Consider the following 19,941-nt stretch of genomic DNA (forward strand, 5'->3'; position numbering starts at 1 on the left):
GTGCTGCACACTCTCATTCTGTCGTGTGATCTTTTATTAACAGATCTCCATGCACTGGATCGCTCAGCCTGTGAATTATGGAGCGGAGAGAGAACATGGGCTGAGAGTTTGACCGCCGCTCCCCTGGGTTCCTCCGCCAGCCCCTCGCCGCCTTCAAAGACCACGAGCTGCCAGATGAAAGAAAGTAGAGGAGGGGGCTGAAGACGCCATGAGGACAAAGAGACTGTGATATTACGAGGTGTGGGGGTGATGGGTAAATCAATATTATATATACAAATATTATATATTGACGTTAGGCAGAATTATGAGCTGTGTTTTTAATATAACTTCATCATTTTCTGTGTCTGCACACCTGTGCTCGCCATAAGAGACCAAATGGCATGCAAAAAATAGAGACGAATGGCTTGTAAATGAAATGTGAAGCCACATGGGAGCTCCACTCACACAATCTCGGCTCCTGACGGCGTATAGGATGGTTTAGAGAGCGCGTGGGAGGGCTCAAGTGAATCCTCGCTGTGTGTGGGCCTTGTTCTCCTCCATGAAACACACACACACGCTAAAAAGCACAGATGAACTCAATGAGCATTTGTTAGCTTTATTATTAAAGTGTGACTAAGAGAATTTGTGTGCTGTCTAATTCAATGAATGACACACACACGCACACATGTGGTGCATGGTGCCAAATGCCTGTCCGGTAATGTGACAAGTGTGCTTTAAAGTCAACATGACATTAAAATTGATGCCATGTTTAAATTTGGAATAGAAGTAAAAGTAAATAATAACATGTGACCATGGAGCACAAAACCATTCTTAAGTCACTGGGGTATATTTGTAGCAATAGCCAAAAATACATTGTATGGGTCAAAATGTATTCATCTTTCTTTTATGCCAAAAATCATTAGGATATTAAGTAAAGATCGTGTTCCATGAAGATATTTTGTAAATTTCCTACCATTAATATATCAAAAGTTAATTTTTGATTAGTAATATGCATTGCTAAGAACTTCATTTGGGCAACTTTAAAGGCGATTTTCTCAATATTTCGATTTTTGTGAACCCTTAGATTCCAGATTTTCAAATAGTTGCATCTCGGCCAAATATTGTCCTTTCCTAACAAACCATACATCAATGGAAAGCTTATTTATTTGGCTCTTAGATTAAATTTTACACCTATGACTGGTTTTGTGGTCAAAGGTCACAAATAGAAATTTGCTTTCTCAGAACACATCATGTATATGTATATTTGTATTTATTTTACATTTTACATTTATATTTAGTCATTTAGCAGACACTTTTATTCAAAGTGACTTACAAACGAGGACAATAGAAGCAATCAAATCCAACAAAAGAGCAATAAAATGTAAGTGCTGTGACAAGTCTCAGTTAACCTAATGCACATACCATAGAAAGGTTTTTTTATTATAAATAAAAAAAGCGAGCAAGTTGAAAGAATAGAAAAAGAATAGGGAACGCTTTTGTTAAAGGGTCCTTTTTTAATAAAAATAAAACAAGTCAAAAGAATAGAAAAATAATAGAGAATGCTGTTAGAGTTAGAGGCTGTTTTTTATTTTTTATTAAAGAAAGCATAGTAAATAATTTCAACCAATAGCCAAAAAGCTGTTTACATTGTCAATGTTTTAGTCAGTGATTGTAGGTAATCCAACCTTTCTAAAATCTTGCCAATGATTAATGCAGCTCTTTAATGTTGCTGCAATAATAGCAAATAACAGTAGATAGAACTAAACAGTGCCAGTACATATCATCTATTTTTTTTTTTAAATCATCCTGGTTCCTGGTCCTGCCCTATATTTTTTTCTGTTTTGTTGATTATTGTGTTTCACTTAAATATGTGTAATCTTACAGCAGCAAAAATGGGTTGCAAGCGTCATTTCATGTTGACTTTAATTGTTCCTGGGAAATGCTCCAAAGGTGTTAAAAAAGAAAAAAAGAGTTTCCCCTTCCCCAAGGACCTTTCCACACTGCATTAGCTGCAGAATACCTGTTTCAGCACTTTCTAAGTAAACTAAGCATATTGTGGATTTGCTCGTTTGGTGGCATTTCAGTGTGGAATTACAGCAACCCGGCTGATAGATGGCAGGAAAAATCACAGATAATCCTTAGACCTCCTCAGATCTAATTAAGATTTTCTCAAGGAAAGGATGGGATCCCTCTATAAAGTGCCAATAGAGTGTCAGTCAATTCTTTTCATGTACTTTATTTATTTATTTAGCTTAAAGAGAAGAGTGTGGCACTAGCAACACCAAGGTTTGGTTGCCAGGAAATGCATGAAGTAAAAACAGTACATTGAATGCAATGTACATCACTTTATATTCAGCAGATGAGTTTTAACTATGGCAAACACAGTGGTTTCAGTGCTGGGCAATGAGCCATATCATGTGTATCATGTGTCATGCCTCATTAGTCGCTGAGTGGCAATGCCAACATTGAGCTGTGATCTTACAGCCTTAGAAACAGGCATTCAATTGTAGATTTAAAGGTTTAGACAACCAAACAACACCGGATCTATCTAATTGAAGATCATTTATTTTTTGCACAGAAGAAACGATTTAAGCAAACGTTTAACTTGCATAGTTAGATTGTCACTTCATAAAACATTAACTGATGGACTGGAGTGGTGTGGATTACTTGTGGATTATTGTGATGTTTTTATCAGTTGTTTGGACTCTCATTCTGATGGCACCCATTCACTGCAGAGGATCCATTGGTGAGAGGGTGATGTAATGCTACATTTCTCCAAATCTATTCTGATGATGAAACAAGCTCCTCTACATCTTGTGTGGCCTGATGGTGAATACATTGTCAGTAAATGTTAATTTCTGGGTGAACTATCCCTTTAAGCGAATTTCTCCCGATGAATGTTTTCTCTTTCTCTTCTGGAACACTCACTCAGAAGTAATTAACAAAGATTATCGCAAAGCAGCTTGATCCAGCTAACAAGCATGGAAAATGACGCTCTCTGAGAAATGATTTTCTTCTCGGGCCACTGGATTGATAAGAAATAAAAGTGCATCAAAGCGTCACATATCTCAAAGCAGGCTTAAAGCCTTTATGCAGTTTCTGTCCAGCTCTTCTCACATAGCCAGGCATATCTTATTGAAACAGAGTCTGCTCTGGTCATGGCACCTCAAACTCAAGGTCTATCTCATTTGTTAGTGCAGACCAGGAGCCCTTTAGCCTGAGACTAACGCTGTTACTAGACCATAAATTCCCTTGACCGGTGAAGTCATGCATGATATCATATGGGGCTTCACTGTGGATTGATTTGGGAAAAACATTTGGTAATGTGAGTAGAGACCAGCCTCTCCACTGGGAGTTTCAAATTGCCATAATGGTAAAATGCAGAGTTGTCACAATTCTCAGAAATGAGTTTCAGAGATTTCTGATTGGTTAAAAGGTTTATGTTCATGGCTTATGTTTATTTCAGATCAAAATATGCAATATCTATCTATCTATCTATCTATTATTAACATATAAGAATTCACTATTTTCCTGGATTCAGATTCTAAACTGTAGCAGCATAGTCTCCCCACAGCATCAGCAACTTTTACACACACAAACCAGAGAGAGAAAGAGAGAGAGAGAGAGAGAGAGAGGAGGGGTGAGTGAAGGAGAAGACACACTGCGGAGTTCAGCAGAGAAGAGATGAAGAGAGCTGGAGACCAAACCGACATCACAGAGCTGTGAACACATTGAAGCTCATGCACACACTCCGCCTCTGAGTTCAACTCCACATCTCTGACACCAAGCAGCTCTGCTGTGGACTTCAACGCTGCATCTGTGATTGTTCTGGGCTGGACCCCCTTTGGACTGTGTCTTAACATGCTGGGAGTTCAAAGTGAAGCTGTGCTGGTCGGCTTGGTGGTTTGGATTGGAATCCTATGGGGAGAGATCACAACCCAAGGTAATGTTGATTACTGCACTGATTCATTCAGATGCCCTTGTGTCTTTGATGCACTGACACTGCTGTTTAACAGAAAGAGCCCTGGAAACTTTAATAACACGCACCTCACTTTTATCATGATTACGCACAGCCTATTTGATAAAGACTCGTTGCAAAACAAGTATTTGAGTTTAGTCTAACCGATGCGACCTGTGAGGTTTGCGGACAAGAGCATATGAGACAAGCATGCCTGTTTTGATCAGTTTGGCTCGTGCATGCGCTGCCAGAATTGTTTTCAAGACAAAAGTGGGGCAGAAATAATGAAGAAACATGCTTATGTGTGGATCTGCTGCATAATAACGCGCTTGGACAAAGAGAAACGCTGCGGGATTCCAACTGAATGTGTTTTTATATATCACATGTATAGATGTAATGTATAGACATCGTGCTTAAATCATAGTAAAAAAAAATCCCTTTGGACTTGTGCTTTAACTGTAATGAAAGTACATGGAATGAAATGAAAATGCACTGGTTTGTTGTCAGCTAATACGCGTGTATGTGTGCTTGTTCATTCATAAGCGTGCTTCCTTTACGCTATTATGAGTTTCTTTGCGCAAGATTGCGATAAAAAATAAAGGCTTTCTTTAGTAAATCGGGCGCTCGCATCAGAAACGGGAGCAGTTTGATTTCAGTGAGTGTCACCTCCCCAAAACAGGAGCACTCACCCTCCCTGACCTGGTGTAATAAATGCAATGCTGTTGCATTATTCATGCAGATGCGTGAACAAGAAGTCAAATGACTGTGTTGGTTCATCCACCCGTGTTTTTCTTCCCCGAGCAGCTCTTTAATCACTTGCTGGGTAAATTTAGCTCAGTTCCACGCGCGTGGGCAACTCATCTTTAATCGGGACATGCGCGAGTGCATGTGTCTCCTTAACACGATTCTGTCCTCTAGTAAAAAAATATGGTTTATTTTGCGTCAGTGGTGTGCGCCGATCTTATGAAATGGGAAGGAAAAGACACCTGTCTGCATTTGGATTATTTCTATTCAATGCAAATTCATATTCCATCTCCATTTGTTTCCATGTTAAAGGAACAACGTTTGCTACACTATAAGCAAGTAGAAACAATATAGCCTATATGTTTTTGTTTCTATAGAACAAGGCTATATTAAAAACTCACGTAGGCTATGCAAGTTAAAATTGCTTCAAACATAATCACTACAAACACTACACTACTTTTTAATGTCGTTAATAGTACAAACTGCTGTTTGTATGTTTATATTACGCTATATTAGTCGCAGTTATTGTATCATCCTTGGTTAAACGTGCGTTATGGTCACAGACACGGAGATGCAGATAAAGCTTTATTATTTTATTTATTATATTATTTATTGATTCGAGTGATTTTAAATTAATTTTGATATCTGTGTCTGTTTCGTAATTATTCGTCTCTATATTCATTGGTTTGACGTATTCGTGTTTTTCGAGCACCTGTTGTGAACGTTGTAGGCGGGCTTTATTCCGTTGACAGCATGATCAGCCAATCACAGCGAAGCAGACATACCCACACGCGCAGGTACGTTTCGCGTTTTACCGCCATGTTTAATGATGAGATTGTCGACGCGGATGTGGATTTTACTGTTAGGAAAATGCAAGCAGTTATAACAGAAGTGGAAACATGGTCATATCAGTGGGGGTTTAGATTTTCAGTCGAAAAAACAAAGACAATAATTTTCTCAAAACGTAAGGTTGACAAGGCGATAAAATTAAATTTATATGGCTAAAATATAGAAAGTGTTTCATGTTTTAAGTTTTTAGGGGTATGGTTTGATGAGAAACTCACGTTTAAAATACATATTGAGAAAATTATTGATAAATGCAAGAAAGTACATAAATTAATTAGATGTTTGGTAAGGACTGGGGGGCTGAGAGGGTGTCATTGAAAAGAATATATACCGGACTAATACGATCAGTACTTGATTATGGATGTAGGCTATAGTATTTCAATCTGCTGCTACCAGCATGTTAAAGGAATTGGACAAAATTCAGTATAAGGCGTTAAGGTTAATAAAAGGGGATATACCCCTATGGCAGCATTACAGATTGAAACAGGGAAAATACCCTTAGAACTGAGGAGAATGCAACTTTCTTTGAATTACTGGGCTAGTATACAAGGACATAACATAGATCATCCAGCAAAAGAAGGGTTAAAACCCTGTTGGAAAAAAGAAAAGTCTGAAATCAGGAGGCTCAGGGGGACAGATATAACGCTCAAATGGTGTATATCTGGATTCAAACCAATTATTTTAATTATGTCTTGATTTATTCAGATACATCAAAAGATAGATAAGAGTAGTGGCATACACAGTAATAGATTTTAGAAGTTAACAAAAGGATTTCAGATAATTTATCAGTACACACTACAGAAATGATCGCAGTTTTATTGGCACTGCAGTGGGTTGAGGAAAATAGACCATTGAGGGCTCTTCTTTGTTCTGACATTAATGACACTAGAAAGTGGTCATATTGAGAGTAGATCCGATGTACTGATTGAGATCCTTCAGACATTGTACAGGATTCAGATGATGGGTTTAAAGGTACCGTTCAGCTCAGGAATAAAAGGAAATAAATTGGCAGATGAGTGTGCTAAGGAAGCCACAGGAAAATCTGAAATAGACCTGAAAGTAAATTATAGTAAGACTGAAATGAAGTTTTAATCACATTTACAAGGAGAAACAGAAGGAAGAATCAATTATATCTAGACTTAGATTGTGGACATACAGCATTAAAGAGTACCCACATGGCCATTAAGAGAGTTGAATGTTGGATAAACTGCAGGCAAGATTTGTAGACTAGTCTCATGTTAATACATATAATATTAAGTCTTGTGGATTCAAATACATAGGCTATAATTCTTGTGGGTATTTTTAATGTTTTTCCTCGCTCCATAGACTTCCATTTTAATGTTGTGTTCCATTTAGTTTAGGTTGACAGCTTTAACCATGCAATATTCTGTAGTCTGCACAGAATATGATGTGTAAAGAAACAAAATGGCAATTTAATGCCAAAAACCATTTGTTTTTCAACTGTTATTCAAAATCTAGATTGCCACATTAGCTTCCAAGTTGGCTTTTGTTTAATTGACATAGTGGAAAATGTGAATTGAATTAAACAGCATAAGAGCATTACTTTAAACACATTTACAGTGCATTGTTTGCGTTTACAAATAATGAGTTGAAATTGTCTGGAAATCGACAACATCTATAATAGTGATTACTTAACTTAATATAGAACTGAATTGGTACTGAACCCAGCACTTTCCATAACTAGTAGTGTAAGATTTAAAAAGTTATCATGTCCCTTGTGTTCACTTTGGATCACGTCCCATAATAATTGAGTTCTCTTTGTTTCGGCACACTCTGATTCGTTAAAAGGAATGAGATCTTAGTTACATAGCTGTCTTTATTTACTGCCGGTGATATGATAGCGCTCTTCCATGCTACAAAACACATGAGAGTGGTTTTACTGGCGACTCAGTTGAATCTAAATTGTTATATTTTAAAGAAATAATTATCTCATGTGACTATTTGCTCTCCATCATTGTGTTTGGTGTTCATTTGTAGAAGAATTGTGCTGGTCGCTCTCTTCCATGCAATTACAGTGAATGGGAACTAGGGCTTTCATGCTTCAAAAGTGCCATAAAAGTATTCATAGGACTCACGCTCTGCTTCCACAGAGGAAAGAAAGTCATATGGGTTAGGAATGAGTGAGTGCGATTTCTATCGCCTGCAAAGTTTTAAGCAAATTCACAGTAGCTCTCCCAAAAATCAGATCGACTATTCTGGCGGTGCTGTCAGTGTTATTTTCACAGGGCCAGAGCTCTCTAGGTGACAGACTGTCTGTTCTGCACCTTCTGAAACTCACTCATCTGGAATTTGTCCTTCTCTTCCCATCACATCATTTATTGTCTTTCTCCGCAGCTCTGCCTAGTTTCTGATACACAAAGCCAAATCAGAATAGAAAGGGCAAGAATGTCCCGCAGGAAATGTCTGATAGGAACTAAAACAAGTGTGTGAGATGTGCTCTCAGAGGACTACAGGCTTAAATATGTGTCCTTTGCTGTGGATTTATGGAAAAAATATGTGTCCTTTGCTGTGGATTTATGGAGACTGGAACATTGGGTCATTCTACAAAAATGTAAAAAGTGTCTTTTGACTCATTAACATGAAAATAGGTTCCAAAAAGGGGATTTCACAGCAATGCCATAAATACCCTTTAGGTTCCCCAAAGAACCTTTCAGTGAATTTTTTTTTAAAATATTATAAAAAAAACTTTTACAACTAGATGGAACCACATAGAATGTAATAATAATAAATAAATAAAAAACAATAAAGAATCTTTATATTTATGAGTGTATGGATAGTTATAGACATTTTCTGTTATTGCCTTGTGTTATGTTTTTGTTTAGCTGGCCTCATTACCATGATTTTTTTTTATAGTACACAAGTAATTAAAGAAAAGTGAATATTTGTATAAGTATCAGCCAGAGGCAGAACTACCAGCAGTGCAGATGGGAAAAATTAAATAATTATTTAAAATTAATATTTTAATGTGACTCAAGATGGCACAGTACAATTTATTAATACTTTATTTGTCTGAGACAGTGTTTAAAATGTTACTTGCAAATTATTTTATATTCTAAAATAATTTAATTTATTTGTGTAATATAATTCTATAAAAAAATATATTTCTATAAATACAAGTAAAATTATGAATTTAAAATGGTTTTAAGGAATGTTTTTAATCACTTTCTCTAATATTTATATTGGTTAAAAAAGTAAAACTACATACTTTAATGATTATTGAAGTTTATTTATTTAGTTTTTTATACATATTTCATATCTAGCCAGCCCCAAATATTGTATGGTAGCTCATACCTTTGTTTATTTATTATAAAATAATTGTAATTAATTTAATCAATGTTTAATATAACTACAATACATTTACAATAAAGTAATAGATTACATTATACATTTATAAAATTATACTTTATTTTTTTATATATATATATTGAAATCATTGTAATTTTTAAGTATATATTAAGGTATTTCAAAAAAAAAAGAAAAAAAAAACAATGAAAAAGGCATAGTTTCATAGAATGACTCATTTGATTGTACCTGTGTGGGTTTGTTGATTTAGGATATGATGGGCTTCTGTCTGGTTCTGAATACATCACCAGGTGTTTGTTTTGCTAATATCATATTTCCCTAATCGGATATGAAAACAAACACTAATGTAGATCCATTGAACACTGGCATGTTCTGTAAATATAAGCGTTAGTTAATATCTCTAGAGTAATTTGTTGGCTTGCATTATGGTATTATTTCAGTTAAGCATGTGGTGTGTTAAAAATAGCTATAAGCTCTTAAGATTTCTGTCTACATCAGAATACGGTTGTATGCAAGATCACTGGCATTTTATAAGCTCTGACAGTAGGGCAGCTTGCATAATATCTGCTATCCTATACCGTGGGCTGGCAGCCTGTGCATGTATACAGTGGATCTTGGAAAGTGCTTTACGCTGTAGTTTCCTCCGAATGAGAGGTTTGCATCTGATGCCCTGGAGGTTTGCTGACGGGAGGGCGACTGACAGCTTCTCTTCAGCGCCTGGAGCCCGACTCAGCAGCTCAGCACCTCCTCATCCTTCACACAGATTCTCTAGTCACTGGGAATTGGTGAGACTTTCTCGGGTGTCCTTTGAACACTCGTGTCCTACAGCACAAAAAAAATCAAGATGAGATTTTAAAGATTGTAAGTGGTGGTTTTAGGACATGCTTTATGCATTACCGGCTAATTAAGTGACAGTAAAGACGTTTTATATTATTTCAAAAGTTTACTATTTCAAATCATATATACACTTAAAAATTATATATATATATATATATATATATATATATATATATATATATATATATTCTTAAAATAATGTGAGCTATTATAATTTTTAAGAAATTATTTTTTACTAAAATCCTTTTAATTAAAATATGAATTAGTCTCTACATTCCTTTAATGTCTGAATATTAAATAGTTTTTTTAATTCAGCCATACAAGTCATAATTCATAACTAGTTACAATTCCTCCCTTAAACCTCAGCTGAGATATTATGTGGTAACTGCCATAACAGTGTTACATTTGTTATTTATGTTAGTGTTTAACCAGCAACCTACAGACGATAAAAATTTAGAATTTTGCACTGGCAAACACTGCTCTTGGTCTAGTTTCAGGTTCAGTCCCCCTTTAGGACTCTGTGTTTTGCTAAATGGCAAAATATGGATGTTTTTCTTCCTGCTGGGATCAACCCATCAAACTATTGGTTACCAGCTCTGAGATTTTGCCAACTAGCTTATCAGGTAGGCAGCAAGAATCTGTCAAACGAAAAGACAAATTAAGGCCCTCTTTAACGTTTCTTGATGAAAACGTGAGGAAACAGTTTAGCGTAAACATCCTGACACAAGAGTTTCACAGCCGAGCATCTGTTGCCTCGGAGTGTTAATGAAATGATCAGGCAGTGTTAATCAGCCCTGACTGATTGCATTGGTGGAGTGAATCTGACAAAACTAATGAAAGACCCAAAGGATCGGCTCATTTTTACCAGTGGCCTGAAAAGAGGAAATATTAGTGTGTGTTTGTGTTTAGTTGCACTGACTGGATTCATTTCAGGGGTCATTAAATGCTCTAAAATGTTTACTCGGACATGCAGAAGAGTGTGTGTGCATGACTGATTAAAGTTAACATGATATCAAAATCAGCTTGACTTTCATAATAAATGATCCTAGTCTTATTTTAAAGGATTCAGTGTATGTCATGCCAAAATTGTTTGACTTAGAACATTAATCACATTTGGTTGCAGCGTTCCACCATTTCATGTTTGTTGAGTTTTAAGTAGTAGTTCTCTCATAAATAAAGATTTGCTGAAAATGTACTTACCCTCAGGCCATCCAAGATGTAGATTGGTTTGTTTCTCCATTGGAAGAAATTTGGAGAAATGTAGCATTTCATCACTTGCTCACCGATGGATCCTCTGCAGTGAATGGGTGCCATCGGAAAGAGAGTCCAAACAGCCGATAATCCACAAGTAATTAACACCACTCCAGTCCATCAGGTAATATCTTGTGAAGCTGAGAAAAAGCTATGTTTGTAAGAAGCAAATTCACCATGAAGTTGTTTTAACTTTGAATCATTGTTGTTTTGACAAAATCCATAATAATGCTTTGTCCATTGAAAAAGTCCATCCCCTGTTGTCCTCTCACAGCAAAATCCACCAACATATTTGTTTACAACTGATTTGGATCTGTTTGAAGTTAAAAACTTTCTTAATTATGTATTTATTCTTTAAAACATACAGATTTTTCTCTTGCAAGACATTAATTGATTGGCTTGAGTGGTGTGGATCACTTGTGGATTATTGTGATGTATTTATCAGCTGTTTGGACTCTCATTCTGACGGCACCCATTCACCCATTGGTGAGCAAGTGATTAAATGATACATTTCTCCACATCTCCATGAATAAACTAACTCCTTTACATCTTGTATGGCTTGAGTGTGAGTACATTCTCAGCAAATTTTGGGGATAACGGTTCCTTTAAGGACATTTGCTCCCTCAGATTGAGCCAAGGTGCTCAAATGGGAAATGTGAGTTTAAGCCTGGTTTTTGTTGTATCTTGATTGTTCCCTCCTTTTAATGCACTCTGCTGTTAAAAGAAAAGCAATAAACTGTAATGGAATTATGCAAGACCTTCAAGACTGGAGAATAAGGCTCCTCAAGCGTCTAAATGTTTACTGTTGCCAACAGTCGCCTTTTAAAGAGATTAAAAAGCAGGATATTGTTGAGGAATAGGACACAGCCCCTCATAATCGCTCCTAACGTGGCTATAGCTATAATGATGCATGTGAATGAGCGATTCAGAACGTCAGCGCTGAACTTTGAAGATGCTCCATGATGAATCTGAGCCTCTGAATATGACGTTGTCACTTGAGCCAGATGGAACGGTTGTTGAAAAACATGCACCATCTGTCAGGCACATGACAACTCAATTTCCGCGGAGCATTTTACATGCTTAATATTTCAGCTTCCCTTTTCTTCAAAGCGGTCGCTGACAGGTCGCATGTTTTGAAATGTCCCAACCTGTTTCTCTGATTTGAGTTCTGCATGCAAGCGACTGCCTTCACCTGAGCCTGGGTGCATTTAGCACATCGAGACGAGGTGAGAAATGCAGTCAAAGCATTGCCGTCAGCTCCCCTGTCTCCACGGTGACATTTTAGAGCGAGTGTTTGCCTTAACGTTTTAGCTCAATGTTTTACACACCTTCAGCTGTCTGGTTTGTTCATCCGGTGCTTGCGAGCGCTGTCAGCCGCTAATGCAGACGGACAGTCCCAGCAGGTGGAGAGAGTAGATTCAGTGCTGAAACTTCATTTTATGCTATTATGGAAATGACTTTTTCGGGGCATGAAGACAGCTTTAGAAAGAGTCTCAGAATTAATGTAATTTCAGACGTTTAGATCTGAATCATTCCTGAATGTGATAAGGACTCGTGCCTGCTGCTTTTGTAGATGGGAATTAATGTCTTGAAATGTGGCTGAAGAGCTTTAATGCCCTTTACACCTTTTGTGGAGGTATCATGGTACTTTTGATATATACTAGAGAACTTACTACTTACTAATATGCCGTGGTATTATTGTAACTACCATGTACATTTGTACCAAAACTACCATAGTATTACCATCTGAAACTATTACTGTAAATACCATGGTATTTTTACCTGATGCCATCACTATATTCATGGTACCATCACATTTTAAGGAAAATGTTAAAAGCATGGATGTTTACCATGCTAATACCAGTTTTGATATGGTAACATGGTTAATACCATTGATTTATGAATATTTACCATGGTGATACAATGTTTTTAATTTGGTAACATGGTAATACCATGATTTTTCTGGTTATAACTGTGGTATGGTATCAGAAACATGGTATTTTTCCTTACAAATGTGAATGTACCACAATAAGAGTATTTACTGGCTATTTTAAAGTGCTTCTTAGAATAATGTGGTTTTATCAGAAAAACATATTGTCTGATACCTTGGAGTAACATGGAAATACTGTGGTGTCATGGTTTACATCAAAGTACCATGGCTTTACCATCTGATTCTATCACTTTTTACCAAGGTACTTTGTTCAGAAATTTTTTTAATATTTCAGTAATCTTTAGTGCTTCTGTTTTTTAGTGATTGTTACATCCATGTTCCATGGTATACATGATACTATGATGCTTTATTGTTAGCGTCATATGTAAGGCGTCCCGTGGGCTGTGATAAAATGGGTGGCCGGGTGTTTTCTGCCTGTGCTGTCTCGGCTGCAGTCGGATCCAGGACTTCTGAGCGTGTGAATGAGCGATCGGTTGGAGGGTTCTTGGCAGGGCTGCACACTTTAGTGCTTCTCTGTGGGCAACAGTCATTGAAACACCACTCACACTCCAGACTGCATCCCGTTCATGCATGGAGCACAAGATGGAGGAGTCAAGGCACGGAGAAGAGGGGGAAAAAAAGAGAAAAACACTCATTTTCATAGCCTTTTTTCCATCTTGCATCCATCAAACTTTGTCATGCTTATGAAACCTCCTCACTGTCACAGGATCTGTGTGTAGATGACATGCGCTTTGATTTTTAGACGTTCAGCGGGTTTCCTCGGGGTAGCATAAAGCATAAATAAATCAACAAATAAATGTTTTAAAGGACAACCGCATTAATTGTAAATGGAGAGGGCTTTTAAGATGGGTTGTCATGGTGGTAGGAATATAAACACAGGAAATCTTTGGGAAAAACTTTGAGAGTGGAATTCAGTTCAGTTCAATTCTGTTTTATTAGTAGAGCACTTTTGGTCCAAATTGGTCCAAAGTAGCTTTACCAAGAAAAGTACGCAGTGAATACACAGAATGTGACATTGCCATGGAAAAACTGCCAAACATATTCAGGTTGGATGGGGAAGAATCTCAAAGGCCATTATCTGTGGGCTGGTTTTGAAGTTGCATACTAATTAGTAATTACATTTATTATTATTTACTATTATACTCTATGTTATGTGAATTTCTGTACGCATGGAACATCTGGAATGACATACTACATTTGAGTCAGCTAAAGAACACAACTTGAAATACTTAGTCCCATAATGCAAGGCACAAAACTTCAATTTCCAATTGAATTTTTAGATTTTATATTATAATAATGCAGTTTTTTATTTTTTTATTTTATTTTTTTTATAAAATTGTAAACTCTTTAAACTGAATTAAAGGGGAGAAATTATTGTAAATATTTCCAAGATGATAACTGGATGCCATATGCTGAGTGAAACGAGCAATATAATGAGGTCATGTGACTGCATTGAATTGATTCTAAATAATTAAAACAAACGGGGAAAAAAATGTTGTGAAATATTTAACAATTTCAAATTTCTGTTTTCTAATTGAATATATTTAAAAATGTAGTTTATTCCTGTGATGCAAAGCTGAATTTTTAAAGCATCTTTACTCCAGTCTTCAGTGTCACATGATCCTGCAGAAATCATTCTGATATGCTGATTTGAGCTCAAGAAACATTTCTGTTTGTTGAAAACCCTAGTGCTGCTTTATATTTTTTGTGGAAACTGTGCTACGTATTTCAGGATTATTCAATAGAGCAGGATTAATCTGATATAGATATATTTGTAACATTTTAAATGTATTTTTAAATAAATTTAATGAGTCCTTACTGATTAAAAGTAGGCCTATTAATTTCTTAAAATCTTACTGAGCCCAAATCTTTGAGAATCTGCTATTCTGAAAATTGACAGAGGTTTGTGAGGAGTCTGTGTGTTTTTGTGGGCCGATGCCCAGAGAGAGAGATTGTTCTATCGTTCTTCTTGATCTTTTTGATCCCTGTGTACACTCTGTTACTTAAATGAAGGCAGGAGAGGGAGAATGGAGAGGATACAGCCCTCTGATGAACATCCGCACTTTGTTCTCCAGAGAAGTGGTTAATCACACTCTTGTCGTATCGTAGAAAACACTGTTAGTTTCACCTCAGCTTTGAGGAACACAGCATCCCAAAATAACACAAATAAAACCAAAGCAAAGGTCAGAATGTTGAGGGAGGAGCGCTGAGATTAAAGGCAGAGGGTGCGAGGAGAGAGAGAGAGGAACAGGACAGACGATGCACACCTGTGCAGCTGCTCAGAGACGCTGGAATGACGAGCGGGCAGAAGATGCCATCTGCCTTGCCATCCTGGAGGGAATCCAATAGATTCCTGCCCCCAAAATATCCAAGAATGGATGAGATACCTATAAATGCACCATGGAGACGATGAGACGGTTTACTGTTCTGATGTTTTTGAATTGTGTTCATATTTAAAAGACTTTCTCATGTTCTTATTTAATATGCTGAAACAATAACTACACTATGAAAAAAAATCTGTTTGACTATAAATGTCCTGGCAGAAAATGACCTGACCTGTTTCCTTTAGCCCTTAAACAGAACTCAGTGCAAGGCATAATTAAAATATGGGTAAATGCCTTTAAAAGACAATATATCAGAATATTTGTTAATTTTACCATGGTACATTGGTCTGTATTTTTACACATTTTTTCCATAACCCAGTCAATATTATGGGAAATTACGTCACATAAATTGTTCACAAACAACTTCTAAAGCAATGTAAAGACTGTATTAAAGAATGATTTACATTTACATTTATTTGACACTATTTCATTTCTTAAAAGAGTTTAAACTTGCCTTCTGGTGCTGTTGAATGAAACCAGTTTGTGCGTTGTCCAGAATTGAACTGAATTCCAATTTAATACCTGAAATGAAACTTTTTTTGAATTGAGTTACCAAACAGGTTGCAGAATTGCAATTCTAATTCATTGTTTATCTAATATAATTGTAACTGAAGCAAGTATCGTTCAAAGTAAATTATTTTTTAAAAACCATTTAGCTGTAATTTTTCACTAGAAAAGCTAGTTTCATCGAGACAGATACGATTTATCGAGATATAATACGATTATTGGAGTATGTTTTAATTTTTTATGTTTAATTCAATGTGTTTCTGGCAATTTCTTTATAATATTTTGTGAAATTTAATAAAAAGTATAATATGAAACATACATTTTTCACTTAATACTTTTTAGTTAAATATGCCATTTCATATGTCACAAGAGTAAAATTGCCTGCCGTTGTTCATTGCTAACTCAAGAATGCTCATTTATAGTTGCTTTGCATATTATATTTAAATAGGAAAAATGCTTACATTAAAATAATACACTTTAATGCAAATGAGCTGATTAAATGTCTAAATTTGACCACTTTGATGCCAAGTCTTATTACACACGCAAGTTGATTTGTGCTGAAAAGCTGTCCATGCCAACTGAATCTGTACTGTCAGGATTGACAGCTCTTATTTTCCACATCGACGGATGACTGTGTCAATCTATAGCTGTGCAGTCAACAGCCATTTTTCCAAGACTCTTGATGTAATTTGTACATGTTTACAGACTCCCAAAAGATAAGGGTTTTCGCATGGTAGATCATTGGTTTAATATTGTATCCGTGGTGCATTGGGCAGCACTATAGACAGAGATGATGTGTCATGTGGCTCGTCCCAACACAATCAATGGCTGCTCCAGTTCAGCATTGGATCTAGAGGGCTGGACTGACCCAATGGGGGCATGTAGGAACTGTCCCGAGACATCGACCCAGTGTCTGTGCTGCTCTCATTAGCTTCCAATGAAAAAAAAATCATTATTTCTAGTTCCTGCTCTTCTTTTTCGCTATCCCTGTAGTGTGAGCTTCCAGTAATAGCCGGCATTGAGCTCAGGGCCGGGCACCATCGCTAATGAGGCAGGTGTTCAAATTAGTAAGCCGGGCCAGCGATCCCTTGAGAAAATGGCTGCCGTCATGTATATGTGGAGAATGAGAATTTAGATTAATTAATGCTGGAATGTGAGCTTGGGTCAATAGTTCAGATATAATTAATATGAGGCCCTTCTGAGGTATTGTTTGGAAAAACATTGTGAGTGAAGTGGTTGCTAAGGCACGGCTATAAGGTGTGCTGATTGGTTCTAACAAGATGCTGTGGTTGCTCTGGTGTTCTGGGTGTAATTTGCTAGCACATTTCCAAGACCCTCGCTGTGTCTGAAATTAAATACTTCCTGACTATATAGTATATTGAAAACAGTACGCCAAAAATACATCTAAATTTAATTCTATATTCATATAATATAGAAATTTATTTTAATGGTCGCAGAGTAAGTTCAAGTTCAAATGTAGTACCTACTCAGACAGTATACGATTTTGGACATTTTGGATTTCAGATCTCTAGATCTGACTTGTGTTTGTCCTGAAATATACTCTACCATTCCAATGCTGTTTTACGGCCAATTTGCTTGTATTTTACGAGGTGGCTAATTCGTTCAGATTTGACCTCTCTCATATGATTTCTTTGATGGGCGGGGTTAGGTGTGGTCCTTCGTATGAATTCCTACGAATTTGCCACGCATGAAATGCTCACGATTTTTCATAAATATTCATACATATTTGAAGTGAAGTGACATACAGCCAAGTATGGTGACCCATACTCAGAATTCATGCTCTGCATTTAACCCATCCAAAGTGCACGCACACAGCAGTGAACACACACACACACACACCTGGAGCAGTGGGCAGCCATTTATGCTGCGGCACCCGGGGTTCGGTGCCTTGCTCAAGGGCATTTTTTTTAAGTAATAATATCATTTGTAATGAAATATTTGTAGCATTTGTGTAGTATTTCTTAAGTATTATTTATATTATGAATTATTTATAAATAAATATAACATTTTTGTAACTATAAAACCACTATTATTTAACTTAAATAGTTGAAGTCTATGTAAAATGTTGCTGTTAGCTGCTTTTAAACGCTAAAGTAAGCAGTTATGCACTTAATCAACTGCTTCTGAACAACTATTTTTAGCCATTCAGTAATTTAAATCAAGTCGTTTGACTTGCAAATGTTTCATTTCAGGAGCCAAAATCTCCATAGTCAATTTATGTCTGGGGTGCCATTATAATTTCAAAAATCAATATATTGTGCAACCGCAGTAAGATTTCTTTAGCAGACTCTGACAGTCTTTAAAATAGGCCTGCAGCATCAGATATTAATGGTAAGTGGTGATAGTGGCAGGGATCTTTACTGTACTGCAGACCTCCCACAATGCTCTGCGTGGCTCAGAGAGCAAGCGTTTGAGCTGTAAGCTTGATGATTGTGATCACCTTCTGCTTCTGTTTACGTTAAACACTTGTGTTTCTTTGCCCTGAGGTTTATAATTCTCACAAACAGCTATTGAGCTAATTTCCCCCCGATATGTGTGATGTTTTGTAGTCATTATAAGCGCCACACATTCCACAGCGACTGGATATGATAGGACGGGAATGCGCTGCCAGGAATTTACGGTTACAGTAATTGTCTGTTTGTCAGCTGTAAAGCGTGTCGGGAATGTCACCGGCGGTGGAAAGAGGAAGGGCATAAAAGCAGACAAATGTAGAAATTGAAAAGTCAAGGTTAGTTATATGTTTCTCTATTCAGCCATGCGTTCAATCCTTGACAAGCATGCAATTCTTCCCCGCATCCATACAGCCAATGGCGGTGGCCTTTATCTGCTCTGCCCAGAAACACACGGTCTCTCTCTCTCTCTTTCTCTCGCCCATCCTCACCCACTATCCTCTTTATCTCATGCAATCCCTCCTTTCACAACCACTCTGTTACTCTTTTTCTCTATGGTGGGATCATTGACACCTTTAATGTGTCAGCACGCAGTCACAGCACTAAACAGTGATAATGGGATGCCGTGTAGACGGGGGAGATGTGGAAGTGTGTGGGAAGCTCTGTGAGAGCGTGTTTATCGGTTCGGTCAAACCAAGACATTCGTAGCTTATTTCAATGCCTTTTCTTGTACTATGACCGCCCACTTTCTTGGGTTCCGGAAGTATTTTTTCCTATTAATTTTCACCTTAGGGATTTCAAATAAAGACTTAGAAACAAACAAACAAAACAGTTCACTTGTTATTACTTGCACTACTGTATGTTCATCCAGAATACTGAATAATCAGTTTGCACACTGGAATATTTCTCACTATTTTCACTTTTTTACTGTCCATTGCACTAGTGTAAATGATGTTTCTGCTTACAGTTTACATATACTTAATACATAATCCATCTGTATAGTATGTTCATAGTACACCTTTCTGTATATCATGCTGATAGTATTTAAAAATCTGTAAATTATGTCCATAGCCTTATCTGTATATCTATTGTACATTTGTAACATATTGTAGACACTGTATATCCTGTACTTGTTGCTTATTGCACTTCTGGTTAGATGCTAACTGCATTTTGTTGCCTTGCACCTCACATGTGCAATGACAGTAAAGTTGAATCTAATCTAATCTAAAACCTCAGAGCAAACCAACCTGCTCCCCGCTGAATCACAACGTATCAAACTTTGACTTGACACATCAACAATGTTACTTGTGGCAGGCATTATATTCCATATGCATATCCTCATATGCATTGCTTTGAAAATAAAGATTAAATTTAAATACACTTAAATTGGACTCCTGGTGGTTAGTTAAAGCTTTTATAAAGTTGTGCAGCTGTTTAGCTTTTTTTTTTATTTAATTTAATTAAATGGGAATCAACTCATCCCATGAAGCTCACCCCAATTTACTAATTTATGGTTAAAAAAAAAACTGTATATATATATATATATATATATATATATATATATATATATATATATATATATATATATATATATATATATATATAAATAAATGGAACATTCGAAAGAACAGCATTTATTTGGCACATAAATCTTTTGTAACACTGTAAATGCCTTAATAAACACTGTATTTGCTTAATAAAAATATTAATTTCTTTAAAAAAAGGGTCCCAAACTTTTGAACATTAGCA

General features: G+C 36.5%; 1 protein-coding gene across 1 annotated transcript in view; it reads left to right on the forward strand.

Moving 5' to 3' along the window:
• Positions 1-19,941, forward strand: part of LOC132127267 (seizure 6-like protein) — a 53,100-nt gene continuing 33,159 nt past the window's right edge. Inside the window, exons 1-2 of the mRNA XM_059539062.1 lie at positions 1-238; positions 3,543-3,922. Of these exons, the coding sequence (XP_059395045.1) occupies positions 3,841-3,922 (82 nt within the window). The 5' untranslated portion in view covers positions 1-238; positions 3,543-3,840. The remainder of the gene's footprint in view (positions 239-3,542; positions 3,923-19,941) is intronic.

The sequence above is a fragment of the Carassius carassius genome, chromosome 45 (assembly GCF_963082965.1).
Source record: "Carassius carassius chromosome 45, fCarCar2.1, whole genome shotgun sequence".
Classification (NCBI taxonomy): Eukaryota; Metazoa; Chordata; class Actinopteri; order Cypriniformes; family Cyprinidae; genus Carassius; species Carassius carassius.